We start from the raw sequence: 22,764 nt of genomic DNA, 5'->3' as shown, positions 1-22,764 counted from the left end.
ATCATATTATATTTTATTATATAATCAACCTTATAGCAGAATGGATTTACCCACTTTTGAAGTTAAGCGACACAAATGTCGTATCTCACGCTGCTCCTCAAAGTTAAAACGCAGTAAGTCTATATGCATTCCATACATGCTTACTACAATTTTCTTTTCATTGACAGACGAAGATACAAGTTTTTTTAAAAGTAGTGACGCTATGCACCCGAGATCACTATAGAAATATTATTTTGCTACAGTGTTTACAAAAGCGATTGGGTGATGAAGGACAAAATATTTATTTTTCAATATCTTTCATCACAGAAATATATTGATCCATAATCAATCTAATATTAAGGTTCGTTTGGATAAAAATTATTCAAATATCATTAGAATAATTAAGCAAAACCTTACTCAGAGAAATCAAACATTTATTGCAAAAAACACGTCATTGTTCTCCCAGTTTTTGCTACAACTCATCTAGGGATCTCAACAAAAACTTTTAAGTAGGTATGATGTATGTATATCCATACTAATGTTATAAACGGGAAAGTGTGTGTGTCTGTTTGTTTGATTAATTAAAAAACTCACGTCAATTCGTCGCTCCGTTTTGTCGTGAAAGACGGACAAACAAATAGGCACACATACTTTCCCATTTATAATATTAGTATGGATTTGTTTACTCGTAATATATTGTCTGAATACCCACAACACAAGCCTTCTTTATATTATTTATTTATATAAATCATTACACCATACAATACAGTAGATTATTTGAAGGGATGGAAAGTGACATAGGCTACATTTTGTCTCTTTCTAACTCGAGCAAAACCGCGGGCAAAAACTAGAAGCATAAATCAATCTATAATAACCACATTGTTTTTCACACAGGTACCAAAGTCGGTGATCCCGAAGAACTGGTCGCGATAGACGAGATTTTCTGCACTGGTCGGGACAAGCCACTCCTGATCGGCTCCATCAAGTCAAATCTTGGACACAGCGAACCCGCTTCTGGCCTCTGCTCCGTTGCCAAGGTAACCAATTTGAAGAGAATATACTGGTTGTGATAGACGAGATCTTTTGAACGGGTTGAGACAAGCCACTTGTCATCGGTTCCATTAAGTAGAATCTGGGACACAGCGAACTCGCTTCTGGCCTCTGCTCCGTTGCCAAGGTAACCAGTCTTTATGAGACAAGTCGCTTCTCATTGGAAGTCCAATCTTGGACCCAGTAGGTAGGCAGCTATAGCCGTGTATCGTCTGCTCTGTATCCTATATAATACAGTATGTAAACTAACGAAAACCATTTACTGTAACCCGTAAATGTCCAGGTGATACTGAGAAACTTTTACTATGGGACCAACACCCAAAACGCGAAATAAAAATTTACTCTCCCATAGGAAATACTTACTATAAAATAAAACTACCTATGAAACTGTCAGAAGATATTTTCGTGATTTCGGGGTTGATCCCATAGTAAAAGTTTCTCAGTATCACCTGGACATTTACGGGTTACAGTAAATGGTTTTCGTTAGTTTACAACGGGTTAAGAATCTCACCACCTCCTTTCTTCCCGTGGGTGTCGTAGAAGACGACTGTGGGATATGGGTTAAATTGTAGCCTAGGCGAGAGGCTGGCAACCTGTCACTGCAATGTCACAATTTTGTTTTTTTTTTTTCAACCCCTTATAGTTGTCAAGAGTGGCACTGAAACTTGAGTAGTTTCATGTGCTCTGCCAACCCCTTTATGGGAATACAGGCGTGATTATATTTATGTGTATGTATATAAGCACTGATCATTTGTCGAGACAAGCTACTCCTGCCAATCTAATCTTGGTTATAGACCCAGAGCCCAGGCCCGCCAGACCTTCCTCAAATTCTCAAGGATGAAACTTTGGGACAATGTAGAGTTCATATCGGCGGTTAATGTGTGCATATTTTCTAGTTCGGCCCATCGGCCAATTTTTTGCTACCAAGTGATGAAGGTGAAAAAAAAAAGTGCTTACTTTCCTTAAAATCTCAAGGCTGATTTTTATATATGTGTTAGAGCACGTTGTTAGAAATTGGTTATCATCAATGCCAGACCGTTTCCGCCGGCCATAACTTTTACCAGACGCGACAAAGTTGGCAAAAAACGACTCTAACTTATCTCATTTTCTCAAGCCTGATTTTAATATATGATACGCAGGGACCTATAACTAGACCGTTTGTAACCAGCCAGACCAATCGGATGGACCAAACCATCCGCCAGACCGACTTAAAGTTTCGATATGAGCATTAGTAGAATTGAAATATTCCGGGTCTATAAAAGCTAATAACTTGAATTTTCTACATTAAGCTACGTGTATATTGTATACTTGACGTAATAAGCGACTTTCAAAAATTTTACTTCTAAGGAAATAAAAAAATGAAAGTTTATATGTGGTGCAAGATTAATTTTAAGCTATGAATTTTATTTACACTGCGTAAGTACCATATGTATTTTATTATAAATATAACTTTTACCAGACGCGACAAAGTTGGCAAAAAACGACTCTAACTTACCTCATTTTATCAAGCCTGATTTTGATATATGATACGCCTGGACCTATAACTAGACCGTTTGTAAGCAGCCAGACCAATCGGATGGACCCAACCATCCGCCAGACCGACTTAAAGTTTCGATATGAGCATTAGTAGAATTGAAATATTCCGGGTCTATAAAAGCTAAAAACTTGAATTTTCTACATTAAGCTACGTGTATATTGTATACTTGACGTAATAAGCAACTTTCAAAAATTTTACTTCTAAGGAAATAAAAAAATGAAAGTTTATATGTGGTGCAAGATTAATTTTAGCTATGCATTTTATGTACACTGCGTAAGTACGTGTATTTTATTATAAATATAACTTTTACCAGACGCGACAAAGTTGACAAAAAACGACTCTAACTTACCTCATTTTCTCAAGCCTGATTTTGGTATATGATACGCAGGGACCTATAACTAGACCGTTTGTAACCAGCCAGACCAATCGGATGGACCCAACCATCCGCCAGACCGACTTAAAGTTTCGATATGAGCATTAGTAGAATTGAAATATTCCGCGTCTATAAAAGCTAAGAACTTGAATTTTCTACATTAAGCTACGTGTATATTGTATACTTGACGTAATAAGCGACTTTCAAAAATTTTACTTCTAAGGAAATAAAAAAATGAAAGTTTATATGTGGTGCAAGACTAATTTTAAGCTATGAATTTTATTTACACTGCGTAACTACATGTGTATTTTATTATAAATAAAAGAAGAAAAGTAAATTAAACTTTTTTTTCGGTCGTCGAACAAGGTGGTTTAAAATTAGTTTTAAGATCGATCCTTTTTAATTTGTGGGCGAGGGACCTCACACTATGTATAAATATGGCATATACTAATTATTACAATATAAGATAGAATAATAATCTACATCGAATATATTTCAATTTACTTTATACTTTTTTACAAAAGCATAATCGTTGAATAATGCAAGAAAAGTTGTTGAACGTTCATTTTGAATATTCATCCCCTACACGGGTTATAATAGAGTTGAAGTTTAGATTTGCAATCAAAGACGTGTTACTAGAATACAATAAAAAGCATTCTACTATTTTTAAAAGTCATAACAAATATCAGATCTATTCCAATTTTTACTTAATTGTTAGGTAATATTTAAAAACAATACTAAATATTAATAGTCACCTACTATTATTGGAAAGCTGACTTAAAAATGTGGAGTAACAATAGGTACTTTACTAACCAAGTACAACCAAATTTTACTCCGTTAGTAATTATAATAATGTTAAATAATAACTCCCATCATAACAAAATAATAGTAACATTAGAGTCTGTTTGGAAGGAGAAGATTAGCGAAATGTATGGAGTCCAATATAAAAACCCACGACTGTTCTCTCTCCGAAAAGACTAACAGAGAAAGCAGTATTTCAAGTTTTTAGCTTTTATAGACCCGGAATATTTCAATTCTACTAATGCTCATATCGAAACTTTAAGTCGGTCTGGCGGATGGTTGGGTCCATCCGATTGGTCTGGCTGCTTACAAACGGTCTGGTTACAGGTCCCTGCGTATCATATACCAAAATCAGGCTTGAGAAAATGAGGTAAGTTAGAGTCGTTTTTTGCCAACTTTGTCGCGTCTGGTAAAAGTTATATTTATAATAAAATACACATGTACTTACGCAGTGTAAATAAAATTCATAGCTTAAAATTAATCTTGCACCACATATAAACTTTCATTTTTTTATTTCCTTAGAAGTAAAATTTTTGAAAGTCGCTTATTACGTCAAGTATACAATATACACGTAGCTTAATGTAGAAAATTCAAGTTTTTAGCTTTTATAGACCCGGAATATTTCAATTCTACTAATGCTCATATCGAAACTTTAAGTCGGTCTGGCGGATGGTTGGGTCCATCCGATTGGTCTGGCTGCTTACAAACGGTCTAGTTATAGGTCCCTGCGTATCATATATCAAAATCAGGCTTGAGAAAATGAGGTAAGTTAGAGTCGTTTTTTGCCAACTTTGTCGCGTCTGGTAAAAGTTATGGCCGGCGGAAACGGTCTGGCATTGATGATAACCAATTTCTAACAACGTGCTCTAACACATATATAAAAATCAGCCTTGAGAATTTAAGGAAAGTAAGCACTTTTTTTTTCACCTTCATCACTTGATAGCAAAAAATTGGCCGATGGGCCGAACTAGAAAATATGCACACATTAAACGCCGATGTGAACTCTACATTGTCCCAAAGTTTCATCCTTGAGAATTTGAGGAAGGTCTGGCGGGCCTGGGCTCTTGATCTATTACGTCACACAATATCTGTGTAAAAACCAAAATTTAACTAGGTTTCGTCACATTTGCAACAATCCTATGGAAAAGGCTAGTACAGTATTCATTTTATAGTACCTAACATTAACATTAATACAACAAAAAATATACTTATAGTAAAATATTTATTGTAAAGAGGTAGGAAATAAAGCGTAAAGAAGTCTGTTAATAAATCTGATAAATTATTGTAATTAATATCAACGTACTTTTTCCAAGCTATACAAACTCAAACGTTAATATCGATCGTTCATAACGATAAGTTGTCATCCCAACATTACGACTCATAGACAATTTAGACTTCGTAATGTCAGGAGTTTTTGATGTCATCCGTTCGTAATTACAATTATTGATGAAAATCGTTTTAGAAATGATATATTTCGGTGGTTTTTTGATCGATTACAATACTTTTTGAGTTTATTTAAGTGTATAATACATTTTTAGTGATGGTTAATGTGCAATTCCAGAGAAAAGTGAGATAATGTTTTCCAGCAGTGTTTGTGTACATGATTGGACAAGTAAGCTTGAACTGAGTGTACTGGATAGACGAGATCTTTTGCACGAGTCGCAACAAGCTACTTCTCATCGGTTCCATCAAGTTGATTCTTGGCAACCGGCCCTAAAATTGTATATTTCTCGTATATCAACATCGATACTAATAAACAAAAGTATTATCAAACCGAGTAATACTAGTAAAATTAAATCACTTGACTTTTCACATTTGACTCCTCCACTTTTCCATTATTTGCTCCAACAAATAAAACCTTATATAGCTCCAAACAGACCTCGAGAGAATTTCACAGTAATATATTAAGGACTTAAAGCTTCGTAGAAGCTGGCCATTGTATCTTCACGGAATAATTTAACTCTTTTTCCGACCAAAAAGCTGTATAAAAAGCAGAATAATCTACACTTAGTTCCTTCTTCCACGGATAAAGGATAGAGCTAGTGAGCCAAAAAGAAATAGATAAATAAAATCTTAATGCATTGCGCTAGGATTTGCTGAAAATTGTGTACGCTCAAAGAAAATGCTTAAGCTTTAGTGCACATTTTTATTTGCTTTCTTGGATTATATTTTGCGCTTATGCAAGTTATGCAAAGCTGTGGTGAATCTGCATAAATGTAGCTGAAAATAATAGTACTTCTAACATTATAAATCTCTCTTTATTATCTACACTATAGTAAATTAAAACACGACCGAAGGGAGTGTTTTAAATCGACACGAGTTACGAATTTCCTTTTCGCACGAGTATCATACGACGTTTTTCAGTACAGATGAGCGTCCGAAGTTTCGACCTGGCATATAATGAACCACTTCTCGGACTAGTGCGTAAAAAAAAACACCATCTGTACTGAAAAAACTGTTTTTGTGAAAATAAAGTCACTCAGTGTTTATTATGACGATGACGACAATGTCCCTGTGGTCCTTTCTTTTCTATATACCATGTTGGTAGTCTATGGACGCCTGAATTCCACTTGCGCGTGCCTATCCACTAGCCGCTAAATTTCACATTCTTATATGTGTTTAAAGTGACCACAAAAACCATCTATCTAGCACCTCGGATTATGTCTCCTTTTTGCTGTGTACTTAACACAGCAAAAGTGAATGTACAAGTTTCTAATGGGGTGGCAACGCGCATGTGACACTGTTTGCGTTGCATGCGTTCATAGGTTACGGTGACCGCTTTCCATCAGCCGGACCGTATGCTTGTTTGCCACCGACGTAGTATAAAAAAAAAATGTCGTGGCTTTAACCTATATTAAATTGTTGAGTTTCTTGTTTTTTTTGCCACGTACAAAGACATTATACATTTTTAAATTAAAGGAAAAGTGAAAAAAAAATCACACCTCCGACAGGACTCGAATCTGCGACCGGAACCTGTTTTGCCGGAGCCATCAAGCTCCCAAATGCGCCATCGAGGCTTGCTGGATGTGTGCGAATTTATCCATCCTCAATTCTTTAAACGCCTTAGGGTGGCGTATAGCAACACACAATCAACACACACACACACATTATAATCAACTTTTTTCATCCCCCAGATGTGCATCGCCTACACCACCGGCTACATCCCCCCTAACCTGAACTACCACACCCCCCGCGAGGGCGTCGAGGCTCTGGTGAACGGCCACCTTCAGGTGGTAACTGAGAAGCACCCGTGGAACAAGGGAATGTGCTCTATTAACAGCTTCGGATTTGGTGGTGCCAACGCCCATGTGCTGTTGAAGAATGTGGCCAGGCCTAAGGTAAACTAAAAAACATTTCAAGCTATTTTTTCAACAGACAGAATCATAAATCAAAACAGTTCTATTTCATATTTTTCTGGTTTTGCACTGTTCAAATTCATTTGTCGCGACACGAGATCTCGAGCTCTTGGTTTTTTCAAAGAGGACAATGTAATTTTTCTTCTCTTACACAGCCTTAGGCATATCAAAAAGCCAAAAATATTGGCGGCGGCTTCATCAGAAGCCTTAACAAAGTAACCTTTGATTAATTTTTCCTCCTTTGAAAATATTTCATTTCATTTCAATCAGAACTTCTTTGACATAAGATACACTACCACCATGATTATCTGTCTATACCATTCATTCAATTTAATTTAGTTTTGAGCGGAAACGTCGTCGGAAAAAGTGGAATAAAAGTGGAAGGCCAATACAATGCAGTGATTTTTCACAATGTTTAATTTAACTCTTTTTTTTTAATACCACGTCAGTGGCAAACAGTTATACGGTCCGCCCGATGGAAAGCGGTCACCGTAACCTATGGACGCCTGCAACTCAAGGGGTGTCACATGCGCGATTGCGCGTTGCCGACTCATTAGAAACTTGTACACTCCTTTTTTGAAGAACCTCATACTGTAGTTCATCGGGAATACCTCGGCAGGGAGCTCATTCCATAGCCGGAGCGTCCGCGGGAGGAAATTCCTCTGAAACCGCACGGTACGCGACCATGTAGGTTGCACGGTGTGTGGATGAGCGCCTTGTCGATGGCGAGCGGTGCGATGATTAAAAGTGGACGTTGGCAACATGTCAAACAGTTCCTCAGAACACAACCCATTGTACAGGCGATAGAACACACAACTCAACTCAACTCCTAACCTTATCCTCCCATCAGATCAACAATGGTCTACCAGAAGACGACCTGCCCCGTCTAGTCTGCGTATCTGGCCGTACGGAGTCTGCCGTAGCCAAGATCCTGGATGACCTGGAGTCGAGGACGGTGGATGCTGAGCAAGTCAGACTATGGCACGCTATCCATGATGAGGATATTGGTGGACACGTTGTTAGGGGATATACGTTGCTACGTAAGTATTTATAGAAATAGGAATAATCTATTAGTCCAAGGCCTCCATGGCTGCTGTCGCTCTTGCTTACAAATACACAAAATAAAAAAAATATACAAATAGAAAACATAAAAAGACTAAAAATGGTCTCATATTTGCTGACGTGGTTAGTTTTAAATTGGGACCTGGCCTGACTTTTTCTTTATCTACTATGATAAAGTTACCTAAACAATGCATTAAAAATTAAAAGTTATAGATTTGACAGTCATACGCCTCGTGTTTAATTTAACTTGGTCCTCGCCAAGCGTCATCAGCGCGATACATGTTCGCCAAGTACACACTTCACCTGCCCGAGTTGTGGTCATGTTTGTCGCTTCCGTATTGGCTTACATAGCCATGAAAAACGTTGTCGCCCCACTTGACACTGCTTGTATAGTCTGTTATAGACTTTGAAGCGAATGATGATGATGATGTTATCTTAATAGTAGGCTCTGGAACTTTAATGGCTGTATCATCTTTACCAATGGACTGGTTTCAAACTGTTGTGATAAAATAAACGTATTGTTCAGGCTCGACCCCAACAAAGAGCCAGTCTATGGCCCGCAGCATGGAGTACTTCTCCGGCGTGAAGCGTCCCGTCTGGTTCGTGTATTCCGGCATGGGATCCCAATGGGCCGGTATGGCCACTCAGCTGATGAGGATACCCATATTCGCTGCTGCTATTCACAAGTAAGAAATTGTAATATTTTAATCCTTTCTTTAAAACTATCACCTTCTCTATTTCGTAAGGTCTGTTTTTTATCAGTGTTAACCAGAAATCAATGTCCAAATAGGAATTATTGAACCAATTTTCCAGAATCTCAATTGAGCATAAGCACGTCACTCTGAAAATAATAGAAAGATAAAGAATAAGAGATTTGTTATGATATACTGGACCACTTTTCTATCATTAGATATTTGATGCTGACTTAGTGGTGACGCTAAGACGTTATTTGCACAGTAAAAAGTTATCATTTTACTGTGCAGATAGCGTCACCACTAAATAGAAATCTATTATACTTTTCAGCCATTTTTCAACCTTACCACTAACACTCCTTTTTTTATTCTCAGATGTCACAAAGCCCTCGAGCCCAAAGGCATCAACCTGACCAGAATAATCACGGAGCCCGACCCAAAGATCTACGATAACATCCTTCACTCGTTCATCGGCATCGCCGCTGTTCAGATCGGTCTCACTGATGTGCTGAAGTCTATTGGCATTGAACCTGATCACATCATTGGTAAGTTAACAGTTTCAGAACTGGTTGCTCGTAGGCTCATCATACTGTAAATTTTACTTGTTATAAAACTTGGTTTGATCCAGAACAGAAAAAAATTATATTCACTTAGAGAGAGCTACGTTAATTGAACGCCTTTGCATTGATGACTGATTCATATATAATACAGCTTTTTTACTACACTGTATCAATATGTTTAGCAATTGTATTTTTGAAAATGTCAAAATCTATTTCCAGTGGGACGATCAAGTCCAAAAAATTATCAATTTTTAAAGTGGGTTTTCTGGAATCCAAGGGATTAATCAAAGTATTTTAACTCCCTTTTCCCTTATTTTTCCAAGTCTTCATAAACTTATTATCTTCTCAGGTCACAGCGTCGGTGAGCTCGGCTGCGCATACGCAGATGGTTGTTTTACCGCGGAACAGATGATCCTGGCGGCTTATTACCGCGGCAAGGCTTCCGTTGAGACTCCCTTCATCAAGGGATCCATGGCTGCTGTCGGCCTTGGATACAAGCAGGTCAGATTGCAGAAATAACAAATGTTTTTATCCTATAAAATAGGTAGTACAAACAGTACAAAATTTAGCAAAATTCTAATAGCGCACCTTGCATGAACCTCAAACTACAATTCAGTATGTTATGCTGGAACGTAGCCAAAACGACAATTATATTGTTGATAAAATTGCCAATCAAAATTAAAAAAATTCACCCAAATTGTCATTGGACCTTTTGCACAATTTGTTGTTGAACGATTGTCATGGTTGAGCCGTAATCTAAGCTCTTTTGGTTTTCTTTAAAAATCTGAGTATTTTCCGTTGCCTGGTCACATCAAGTTCTTCATCTTCACACGATGTTTCAATAAAGTGACTAGTGTCATCACAACTAATATCCTCTTACCTACTCTTACCAGATGAAGACCATGTGCCCCCACGAGATCGAAGTGGCCTGCCGCAACGGCCCTGAGTCCAGCACGATCTCCGGCCCTGCTGACGCCATGAAAGAATTCGTTGGAAAGCTGACTGCCAAAGGCATCTTCGCCAAGGAAGTGCCTTGCTCCAACATCGCGTATCACTCCAGATACATCGCTGAGGCTGGTAAGTACGATGTCCAGACCAGCTGATGCTATGAAAGAGTTTATTGGCAAGTTGACTGCCAAGGGCATCTTCGCCAAGGAAGTTCCTTGCTCCAAGAGTCGGGCATGCAGTCGAAGACCGAGTCGGCAGTATCCAATGAGGATTTACCTCCACCTCTAAAAAAAAACATATATCCCTCTAGATAGGTCTAGGTAGGATAGATAGGATAAGTAAGATCTAGGTCCAGCTGATGTCATAAAGGAACTTGTCGGCAAGCTAACTGCCAAGTTTATCTTCGCCAAAGAAGTACCTTGCTTCTCATTTCACTATAGACATATCGCAGAGACTGGTACGTAGGACTAATTTACCCATTTTAGAACACAACAGAGCTAACTATGACATCGTCTTGTTGTAATCCTTCCAAACCACCTAAGTAAGTTCTTTATAATCTGGTTTCATAGTATGACCAAAGTTTGAATAATGCAGCAGAGTTGGTTTTTAATTAGTCCATTTCATCTAGGTCCTACCCTCCTGAAGTACCTTAAGGAGGTGATTCCCGACCCCAAACCTCGTTCGGAGAAGTGGGTGTCCACATCAGTGCCACAGCATTTCTGGAACGATAAGAGGGCTGAGTTCTCCTCTGCTGAATACCATACCAACAATCTTCTGGTGAGTTGAAATGTCTATTAGAAGTATTATTTTAGAATGTTATTTCAACCATACAGCACCTAAGAGATGGCCAGGGGCGCCTCAAGCCTTCAGTATAAATGCATATAGGTATACTCGGAAAAATTCTGCTTAATAACTCAAATCAAGTAGCCGAATGGTACCGACGACTCTGGTTCGATTCCAACCTTGGGTAAACTAAAAGCTGTAGTCAGTGTTTCGTAGTATTTGGCATTTATTTATAATTAAATCAAAATAATATCTTCTTATGTTGACATCCCTAAGAATCAAGTACACTAATTTTGCATGACAAAGCGCATAACAGTTTGGAACCTTGCTCATACTAACTTGGTTTTAACTATTTTAGAGTCCGGTCCTCTTCGAAGAAGCATCCCGCCTGATCCATCCCAACGCTATCACCATTGAGATTGCCCCCCATGGTCTACTGCAAGCCATCCTACGTCGCTCCTTGAAGAAGGACGTCGTTAATGTACCACTCACGCAGAAGGGACATGAAGATAACGTCCAGGTCTTCCTTACTGCTTTGGGAAAGTAAGTCAATTATCCTCCTTGCGTTATCCCGGTATTTGCCATGGGAGCCTGGGGTCCGCTTTTGACAACTAATCCCAAGGTTTGGCGCAGGCACTAGTTTTACGAAAGCGACTGCCATCTGGCCTTCCAACCCGAAGGGTAACTAGGCCTTATTCGAATTAGTCCGGTTTCCTCACGATGTTTTCATCTCAAAAACTCATTGCTACGAGCCGGGGTTCGAACCCGCGACCTCCGGATCGAAAGTCGCACGCATTTACCGCTGGGCCACCAGCGCATTGGGAAAGTAAGTATTTTAAGGAAGTTTACCTTATGGTATGCTGCAGATTCTGCGATGCTCATTAAATGAGGATTTTCTGAACTTACTGCTCATGCTGAAATAACCTGGCAGGCAATTATGGTCGCGCGATAAATGATAAAACATATGGCCGTTCCTATCGCACTTACTAATAGTGCGATAGGGACGGCCTGATATTTTATCGTCTATCGCGCGACCATGCTACCCGTGCTGATGACAATATGTATGTCTTCACCACTGGTTAAATAACTATTATTAGGGATTGAATCCCATGGTTTTCTGCCAGTCATTTTGAGGATCTCTCTGAAGTAGGACGTCATGAATGTACCACTCACTCAGAAGGGACATGAGGACAATGTTTTTTTACGTCCGAAATCTTTATTGAAAGTGCTATTTTGCAAACGTCGCAGTAGACCGATAGATGCCGCCACCATCTAAAAAACGGCTAATATTGGTTAAAAAGAAAGGTTTTTTACGAAAAGCTAACGCAGAATTTATCGATCCAGCTTACTATTTAATGTTAATGTCAATGGCAGTCGTATTTGGACGTAATTTTGACCATTTATTAGACTGTAATGATAATGATTATCTAAATTTTAGGTATAAGTAATTATTGGCCGCAGAGTTTTGTAGTTCCTATATCTTTGTGCATTATTTTAAAGTGAAACTTTCTTTCAGACTGTACGAGGCCGGATTGAACCCGCACCTAGCCGAAATCTACCCGCACATCCAGTTCCCAGTGTCCTTGGGGACTCCCATGATGGCTCATTTAGTCGAGTGGGAGCACAGTGAAGACTGGTAAGTGAATTACTGATCTAACATGATAAAGACAGACTTATTTGACGACCGGTCTGGCGCAGTCGGTAGTGACCCTGCCTGCTACGCCGCGGTCCCGGGTTCGAATCCCGGTAAGGGCATTTATTTGTGTGATGAGCACAGATATTTGTTCCTGAGTCATGGATGTTTTCTATGTATATAAGTATTTATATATTATATATATCGTTGTCTGAGTACCTGAAACACAAGCCTTCTTGAGCTTACCGTGGGACTCAGTCAATCTGTGTAAGAATGTCCTATAATATTTATTTATTTATTTTATTTTATTTATTTATTTAAAAGCCGCCTAAGGTACGTAGCCGAATGGCACAAACGCTCACAAAACGCTCACGAAACGAAACGCTCGTACTTAGATATCTATCTCTATCGCTCTTGCGTATTGGCGCGACAGAGCCAGACTACCTTTCGCGGCGTTTCGTTTTCGTTTCGCATCGCAGAAATGCCATTTGGCTACGTACACCTGGGTGGCTAGCCGAATGGCACAATCGCTCACGAAACGCTCACGAAACGAAGCGCTAGTAGATATCTATCTCTATCGCGCTTGCGTATTGGCGCGACAGAGCCAGCGGCGTATCGCTTTCGTTTGGCGTCGGAGAAATGCCATTTGGCTACGTTCACCTGGTCTTTCGCGATCACGGCTAGTGCAACCTGGATGAAACGTTGGAGTAAAGGTAGTAATGTTATTTTTCAGTACAGATGGTGCTTTTTATACGCACTAGTGCGAGATGTGGTTCATTTCTTGCCAGGTCGAAACTTTAGATGGCCATCTGTACTGAAAAACGTCGTATGATACACGTGCGAAAAGTAAATTCGTAACTCGTGTCGATTTAAACTCGTCGGTCGTGTTTTAATTTATCGGCACTCGTTTCGAACTTCCTTTTTTACGCACTTGTATAATGTACTATTATCGCGTTCGACCCGTGTGTGTCTTTAAAAAAACGTGTACAAAACGCGAGAACTTAAAGTGTTATAAAGACAGACTTTCTGGACATGTGGCAAGCCCATAAAAAACGGGTCTCTCGCTCGTTTTTGCCCAGAACGTGCAAGTTATGGAATGAGATACGTTTCGAGGTATTTCCCTTGCGCTATGACACAGGGTTATTGAAGAAGCAGATCTTTAGGTTACTGGCAACGTATAAGTGTCTCCCCTGATGTTAATTTTGTCCATGGGCAGCAGTTAGTGCTTCCCATCAACTGAACATAGAATAAATGATAGCTAAGGCAAGAACGATATCGTCACTACTTTGAAAAAATCTCGTATCTCACGCTGCTCCTCAAAGTAAAAACGCAGTAAGTCTATATGCATTCCATACATACTTACTACAATTTTCTTTTCATTGACAGACGAAGATACAAGTTTTTTTTAAAGTAGTGACGATATAATACCGGAACAGACAAAGCCCATACAAAAAAAGCGTAGGTACCCCTGAAATGTATGGATCTTTTAGGCTTAAAACTAGATGGCGCTGTTTCGCAGCCTGGAAGTGGCCAAAATCATATTTTCCTCAATTTTTTTTGCGTGTTTTTATTGTTTATAAGAACAAATGACATACTTCTTTATTTTAATATCATGATATCACGTCATCGTATCAGGTATCATCAGTGTAGTTATGATAGTATTTAATAGGTGGCGCTAAAAAAATGAGGTACGATTCTTAGTATGGAGATTGTTAATCGTATGTAAATCATCTTTGGCTAAGGTAAAATTAATGACATATCATGGTTAAAATGTATTCATATCAAAGTAACATATTTTGGTTTATTTATTCTCGTTTGGCTACGAAATGTCTCGTTTGACCTAAAATAAACTCTCTTATTTACTTAGCTAAAAGCCGCTTTTGTGTACTGTCAAAGCATTGTAAATGAATGTTGATACAATCAGAACTCCTCTAATCCGGGCCAAAGATAACATTCCCACTAATATAATACAGCAATTTTGACATCAAAATCAGTTAAAAGGACAGAGTAAATGTAAGCGCAGATAATAGTACAAGTACAGAAGGCTCACTCCATTGATGTTCACAAAATGCCGCCATTTTAAATTCATACCTACATTAACAAAGCGACCGCACGCGAGCAGCCGACATTGAATTCTATTGCGCCGCGCGAAGGTTGTCACCAGTAAATGCGCCGCGGCCTCCGACATGTAGTTTTAGCGCGGCGATAGACTCGCGGAGTGAGCCGCCCCTTTTGTAAGTAACAGTGGTGTAATAAAAAAATAAGATAACTTACTTAGGTATGTCTCAAAATTAAAAACTAAAAATCTAAATAGTGGGATATGTAAGGCACAGTGCCTAATATGCTGGCATCATTTCCTCCCTGAATCGAATTCTGTTTCAAAATTAGTTATTTGAAATGGATTCCACTGTGTAGCCCCTATATAACCTACCTATTTTGATTTTGACGATTAAGTTAATGATACAAAATACAAGTAATGTGTGTGTTCCTACGTACATTCCTGAGGTTGTGCAATAAAGTGAATTTTTATTGTATTGTATTGTATTAAAAATATAAAAAAATATAAATATTGGGGGACACCTTACACAGATCAACTTAGCCCCAAACTAAGTAAAGCTTGTACTATGGGTGCTAAGCGACGAAATACATACTTAAATAGATAAATACATACTTATATACATAGAAAACATCCATTAACTCAGGAACAAATATCTATGCTCATCACACAAATAAATGCCCTTACCGGGATTCGAACCCAGGACCGCGGCTCAGCAGATATTGTACAAGGAGCTAATCGTTCACCTCCGAAAAATATTGTAGTAATCTCTCTCTCTCTCTCTCTCTCTCACTCTCTGTAGGTAGAAATATCTTCTGTCGCGACAGCAACACATTTGGTATCAGAAGTCTGTCAGCTGAAACCACAGAACTAGATACATAGAAGAAATAAAGTTCATCTATTTGTACAGGGGCCGAGCGTGTCAGATTTTATCCTGAAGTTGTTACTTACCTGTGATTTTAAATATGTCTCAGGCCCTTGAGTGTTCATAATTTTTGTGTTGTTGCAATTTAATATCACGTAACGAGGCATTTTTTATGTTTTTGTTGACTTCAACTTACAAAAATTGACGCCCTAAAGCTGTAAGCTGCGAATAAAGACGGACAACTCAGTGGATTTTACTGCGTTCATTTGACACGCTAAGTAGATACGTTTCCTTGATCTGTGTTATATTATATGACATCTGTGGCTGAAACAGTCAAACACGGAGTCTTATCTTAGATGATTTTAATCCAATATTTAGACTTTATACATCTTCAAAACTCATTGAATCTTCAGTGAAAAGGTTTTCAACTGAAACCTTCCTTAATGTACAAAAAATGAAGCCTTGAGCGAATCTGCAGCGAAAATCTTAATTAAATCCTATTAATAATTTTCTTTTCAATGTTTGAATATTTTGGGAGTTTTCGTTTTCTTTCAGCCGTTTGATTAAGATAATTAATGACGAATTAGCATTTATGTTTCTGGTTTGATTACCTAATTTGTTCTTTAAAAAATATTTGTACAAATAAAATATCGACTTTTGATCGATAGTTTTGGTCGCATTGTAACTAATTTAAGTGTTAGTTTCAATATTTTACGTGTGAGATTTTCGCTAAAATTCATATTTTCTGAATTTTTTTTTAATATATATAAAAAAATATAGCCCTATACAAAGCGATTCCGATAAGAATAAAAAAACAAAACATTTGAGTTTCGATAATTTACTTAGGGGCCGTCGAAATCTTTGTTGAAATTATTTTGAATCTATCTTTTAAATATATTTTAAAAGAGAGCTGATAAAATTGTACGGGTAATTTTTATACAGATATAATATAAATTGCCACAGAGGCCAAAAGTAACAATAATGAGAAATGTTACCTACATGAGTAATTTTTTTCAGTTTTATTTCCTTTAGTTTGACTGGTGTTTCAATGAACGTAATACGAAATTACTTACACGTATTCAGGTCTTGAAATTCTACGTTATTAAATTTTGCTAATTTTCTAAAAAAAAACAAATTTCGAAGTGTGGTCACTCATTGTGACGTCATGGCATGTCTTGCTATACGTCAGTTGGGTGTCTTATTAGGTTGTCAACGAGTTTGATTATTGTGTCAAGTAACAAGTCAGAATGCATTTTATTCATAAAATATCAGCCTAGATAAACAAAAAGGCGAGCTTATACTACAAAACTATCAGCCTAGATAAACAAAAAGGCGAGTTTATACTACAAAACTATCAGCCTAGATAAACAAAAAGGCGATTTTATACTACAAAACCATCAGCCTAGGTAAACAAAAAGGCGAGTTTATACTACAAAACTAGGTTCGAACTTTTTTCTCTTAACAACCTAGGTAGGGCAACCATGTTGTGACCAAAATAACAGGATTTAGGAAAACAATGATACTTACTAATGATTATTAACTAATATAACGCCACGTGACCTAACATAGTGTTTTTCACCACACCAACTGGTAAAGGCTCTCTTTGCTATTCGAAAACAGATAGCAAAGCTGCATTTTATCCACAAGAGTGCAAAGTAATTTCATACAAATTTTAACTTGATGTCTGAAGCTGGCTGGTAGAATTTACCTATAAATGATGATTTTGAATCATAAATATTGAATAAATTGATGGATTTTTTAGTCAGTATTTTGTTCGTGTTGGTGTGGTGAAAAATTTTGTGTAAATCTTTCGCGTGCACGGGTATCAATATTGGCACGTGCGGTTAAACAACAACTTTGCCTCCTTGTAAAACAAATAACTACTAGCAATAGGAAGACGATTTTGAAGAACATGTATTGTATTACGTTCAACACCCTGTATATCTTTTCTAGTGTTAATATTTGACGTACTTTAAGGTCATCTTAAAGTTTGAAACGCGCCATTAGAAGGCACAAGAATTAATCACAATTAAGTTGTCAATCAGTTGCGACTGAAATGAATAGCTTAAAGATGTCAACAACAAATAAATAGATAATTAATTTATGTCTTATCAGATGCAAAAGGAGATTAAATGTGACGTTCTATGCTTAAAGGGTCCTGCTTCATAAGCAATATGGAGGGTATCTAATCTTTATTGGAATTAGTCCGGTTTTCTCACGATGTTTTCCTTCACCGAAATGCTTCTAGCAAATATCAAATTGCTTTACAACAACATACATACATAAGTCCCAAAATAGTATTTTATACAATCGTGGTATAATAGAAAGCTTTTCAGTCGAGTACCATGTTTAGGCCACCAAGGTTGCTGAGTGGCCTAATAGTACGGTACGAGAGTGAAAAGCTTAATTATATCACTATTGTATACAATACTTTTTCTACGAGTCATCATCTTCATCATCAATGGACGAAAATATCATCATTCATGCAAGTTAAAAATTAATGTTAATAGAGTCGTTCACCGTTGTATCAACATCGAATTACCTAGCAACCAATTGTTTGTAATAACCGTATCTGATTGGCCGATAACGCGACAGATAAAAAAAAATGTGTTTCAGATGCAGGAAGATTTGCCAGGTATCGCAAATTAGTATAGAAATTGTATGAAGTTCTATTTTTGAAATTCTTACAGTTAACTAAAGTCAACTATAATGAGCTTATTATAATTGAGTCGGAACTGCCATAGAGTATCCAACACTGAAAAGTTAGCACTTATAGTTTAGTCTGTGGTGTCCTAATTGACAGATTACAGTCGATAAGTAGAAAAAAACAATTTCATTCCTTATATGGTTTTCAAATCAAATGTGTCACAGCGTAAATGGTGCTTTAAAATATCGAATCATGAACGCCTTAATAATAGATGTATTGTATTGATATTTGTGCCCTTGGCTACTCCAATTTATGTTATTACTTATTAAATATTATTACAAAATAGTAGATACTATGTTGCTTTCACTACATAATTCCACAAAAGAAAAACATTTTTTTTTTCTAGATCGTCCTAGAGTTTAAAGATTGCTCAATTCTTTACTGCCAAACTTCAGCCAAAGTAAGTTACCAGTCTGGTATCTGTCTTAGAAACCGAACCAATCTGTCAGTTTCTTTTAATTAAAACTAGCAAGTCGGGAGTTCACCCCTACGACCGGGTCTCTACCGACCGCACGAATTCAATATTTGTTTTGGAGCTATTGGTAGACCGCGATTTCAAAGTTAAAGATGAGAATAAACTAACACAGGCAGAGGTACGCCTCTATTTTTCGTATGAAATTTTTGATAAGTACATATATTAGTGTCTCATCGTCATTCGCCTGCATTGTCACATCATCATATGTCTGGGACCAATTCCTTTTCTGATTTATCGAGTTGACATAGTTTTAACACACTTTTTGTGGGATGTGAGTCATTGCGTTCGATGGAGACGGGATTTACTCGTATGATAATCTATCTGGTGTGACTGCCGTGATTGTAGTCGAGGGATGCGTCTGTTCATTTGCCGCGTACATCATAAAGAGGACGAGTGCGGTAGGTGCGTGCGCGACTAATAACGAGCGACTAATATTAATCGCAGCACATCCGTCAAGTCGCCGCAAACAAATCGCTGCCGGTGATCCGTCGCGCACACATACACATTCACACATTGAAACACACGCAATGGAACCGAATACGAGTATTGATGACTTTTTTGCTTTGACGTAGATTCAGAGAAGGTTTTTTATGCACATGTCCGATGTCCGCTAATAAAAACGTTGTAAGCTTTAATGAAAAGAGAACTGCAGCTTTTCTATATAGGTGGTCCCAATGTTCCTCCCTGGGTAACTCCCGCACCTCACTATGATATTTATGACAACTGGTCGGGCTTAGTGAATAGTGATATAGTGACCCCTAACTGTTAAGGCGATGGTCCTGGATTAAAAGTAATGGCAATTTGAAAACACTAGTAATCTAAGAAACAAATTAATACGAAAAGGAATAGGTAAAGTAATTTTACATTAGGGGCTCAGAGTTTATAGTTATTGTATTTTGTTCATTTAAACAAACTAACTCATTTACAAGGTACAGCGGGTCAAATCTCAACTGGGGCATTGTAACGGGACCATTTTTTCTATGTTTTACAATGTTTGCACTATTACATAGAGTGACCACCGGTTATTTATGGTAGTGGATACATGTAGAACTCTTCATCATAGTGTAATAATGGAATAATTGGATCAGTTACAATTGCCCCCCAGTCGTGATTTTCTCCGCTGTACCTTACCTAAGATACTTTAATTTAATCATGAGGATTAAAACCTAATATTATAATGTCACCATTCAGTCCCTAGTTACATTCGCACACTAAGTTACAAATTCGTTGATTCACTATCTAAATGTAAATTAGACTAAATGAGTTCTCTCCAAAGCACCAAAACGCGGCATTGCTCTGTTGAATCGCAATCCTGACGCCATATGCGTTTCGTAGCAGATTGCTGAATTAGAGACAAGATAATTCAATTGAGCCACGTTTTGCCTAAATTATCTAATAACAATAATTTAGGCAAAACGTGAACGGCAAAATATTTTGGTATTTATATATATCCTACCGACTGCGCCATTTAATGTTCTTCAATAAAACGATTTCATGAGGCAAAGACATATGTAACTCCGTATAGACAGGTAAAATCACAAAAATCGTACCTCAAAACCATACCGAAAAAGGTACGGTGACCTAGATGGCGATACACCTTTGGGGAACGCTCGGCTAAATGTCGCTAATATTATTATTTGACATTTTAACACGTATCAAGCTAAGAATATGGGCCACATTGTCAAAACTGAGGTTCAAAAGTTTTAAGCCTGTGTCGAGAGATGGCAGTCTATGTATGAATGTTTAATTCGACAGTAAGTCTCTATAATGCTCGATCCTCTTTGGTTCTAACAGAGATCTTAAAAATGCTGTTAAATTTAACTTTTTTTTATACTTCAAATTGACAAACTGTCCTCACCCGATGAGCTTATTTTTTTTTTTTTAATAAAAACTGGCCTGTACCTTAGTCGCACCTGGTGGAAAGTGACGACAACGCCAAAGTTGTAGCTCACTGGTTCAGTTAATAGCCTAATCACTCTTGACTTGAATACCTACACCCAGATTATATTCGGCCGGGAATACAGAATTGAAATTTTATTTAAAAAAAAACACAATAAGGTACATAATTAACCAAAGATATTTATTCTACAGGTACGTGACGTCATACAAGGCTCAAGAGAAGATGAAGTCTGGAGAGCGAACCGTGAGGATGTCAATTGTGGATGAGGATAGCGAGTACATGGCTGGACACGTTGTAGACGGTGAGATTCTTACATTTACTTAATCAGATATATCGCAAAGGTAAAAATCTCTCACAAGTATCTGTATACCCCTCTTATGGTTAAGAGTGCATGTTCAGATGTTGAGATATTGAGATATATCGTAGTTGTTCAGAACACTCGGCGACAGTTTCGTTACATCTGATGGCGGCTGTACAAAAAATCTTCTACAGTCGTTCCCTCAATGAATAGAATAGAATAGAATGCATTTATTCGTTAACACACACACACACAAAATAAACGTTTACAAATAAGAAGACATAAACAAGAAAGACGTGCTACGAAATGGTCTAATCTCAGCATATTGCTGGCGACTTCCAGCGCTGAGGATGCTGAGGCTTTTAACATTTAGTCATCCTGTTGAAGACTAAGTAGGTCCCTCCATATGCATCCGTTCCTCGCTAAGCGAATGACCTCGTGCAGTTTTGATTGCATGGGTGCAGTAATTTGAACACACCATCCACAGATGTCAAATATACCATAGATCAAGCAAACGCTTAGTGTATCTACTTAGCCCTTAGTGTCAAATGAACTCAGTGAAATCCACTGAGTTGTCCGTCTTTACTCGCAGCTTGCAGCTTTCGGGCGTCAATTTTTGTAAGTTGAAGTCAACCAAAACATAAAAAATGCCTCGTTACGTGATATTCAATTTCAACAACATAAAAATTATGAACAATCAAGAGCCTGAGACATATTTTAAATTACAGGCAAGAATCAACTTCAGTACAAAATTTGACACGCTCGGCCCCTATACAAATATATGAATTTGTTTCTTCTATCTAAATTAAGTTCTGTGACACCATCTAATAGCAAAACTACTACAATAACTACTTACTTCAGATCAAATATATGACGTGGTTCTACAGTGGCCTAAGATTCGAATTTGTTGACTGTATTAATGTTCTATATGTATGTATAGTGAGAAAAATACAAATAAAATGTAACCTCCAACACAAAGCTTTCCACAGCATAACTGCCCGTAGTTCTCAACACCCCTTAATTTCGAATTATTCACTAGTGATTCGTAGAACCTATTACCCGTCCATTTCCACGCAATAATACTGTAGTACCACTACGCTGTTTCCGATTTATTTCACAAAATGAAGGCTTCATAACCTCTAATTTACGAAGGAAACGCACAGATTATAAACAAGGGCGAACATTCAGTTTCATTCTATAAGATTGAATGTACCTCTAATAATACAATGTACTTGTACCAATGTAATGTAGCTGAATGGTATCGAATATAAAATCAATAGTTTTTTTGCTTAATTAATTTAATATCTAACCACACCTACAGTCACCGGGAATAATATCGCTCAAAAAGGCCGTAAAATATCCGACACAATATTATTTCTAGATCATAGAGGAATAAGTGGACATAGTTACGCAATAACGTTCCAATCCGTCTGAAATTTTCATTGAAATGAAAGACTTTTGTTTTTCATACAAGGTCTAAAACTTAATGACGATTTCATGTGGATTGGAACGTTATTGCGTAACTACGTCCAAGTAAGGGAACTCCATGCATCAGTAAATGCGGGTTATTTGTTGTGACATCTAGCGACAATCACGCGTCGAATAGCGTAAATTATCAGTACCACTACTCGAAACTAGGTGTCAACAGTGTCTCGCCTGCCAAAAATTTAATATGAGAACAGTTTATAA

General features: G+C 37.6%; 1 protein-coding gene across 5 annotated transcripts in view; it reads left to right on the top strand.

Moving 5' to 3' along the window:
• Positions 1-22,764, top strand: part of LOC125236250 (fatty acid synthase) — a 111,206-nt gene that overhangs the window by 60,479 nt on the left and 27,963 nt on the right. For 4 of the 5 annotated variants that reach the window (XM_048142936.1, XM_048142939.1, XM_048142940.1 and 1 more), the window contains 11 exons: positions 874-1,016; positions 6,875-7,078; positions 7,947-8,136; positions 8,685-8,844; positions 9,226-9,395; positions 9,760-9,911; positions 10,304-10,487; positions 10,987-11,135; positions 11,500-11,684; positions 12,658-12,777; positions 20,969-21,078. In XM_048142936.1, the coding sequence (XP_047998893.1) occupies positions 874-1,016; positions 6,875-7,078; positions 7,947-8,136; positions 8,685-8,844; positions 9,226-9,395; positions 9,760-9,911; positions 10,304-10,487; positions 10,987-11,135; positions 11,500-11,684; positions 12,658-12,777; positions 20,969-21,078 (1,767 nt within the window). Of the gene's footprint in view, positions 1-873; positions 1,017-1,134; positions 1,157-6,874; positions 7,079-7,946; positions 8,137-8,684; positions 8,845-9,225; positions 9,396-9,759; positions 9,912-10,303; positions 10,488-10,986; positions 11,136-11,499; positions 11,685-12,657; positions 12,778-20,968; positions 21,079-22,764 lie in introns of those variants that run through there. The other variant, XM_048142938.1, reaches the window with a different exon arrangement.

Source organism: Leguminivora glycinivorella, chromosome 19 (assembly GCF_023078275.1).
Source record: "Leguminivora glycinivorella isolate SPB_JAAS2020 chromosome 19, LegGlyc_1.1, whole genome shotgun sequence".
Taxonomy (NCBI): domain Eukaryota; kingdom Metazoa; phylum Arthropoda; class Insecta; order Lepidoptera; family Tortricidae; genus Leguminivora; species Leguminivora glycinivorella.
The sequence above is the reverse complement of the archived record's forward strand: the minus strand, read 5'-3'. Positions and strand labels throughout refer to the sequence as shown.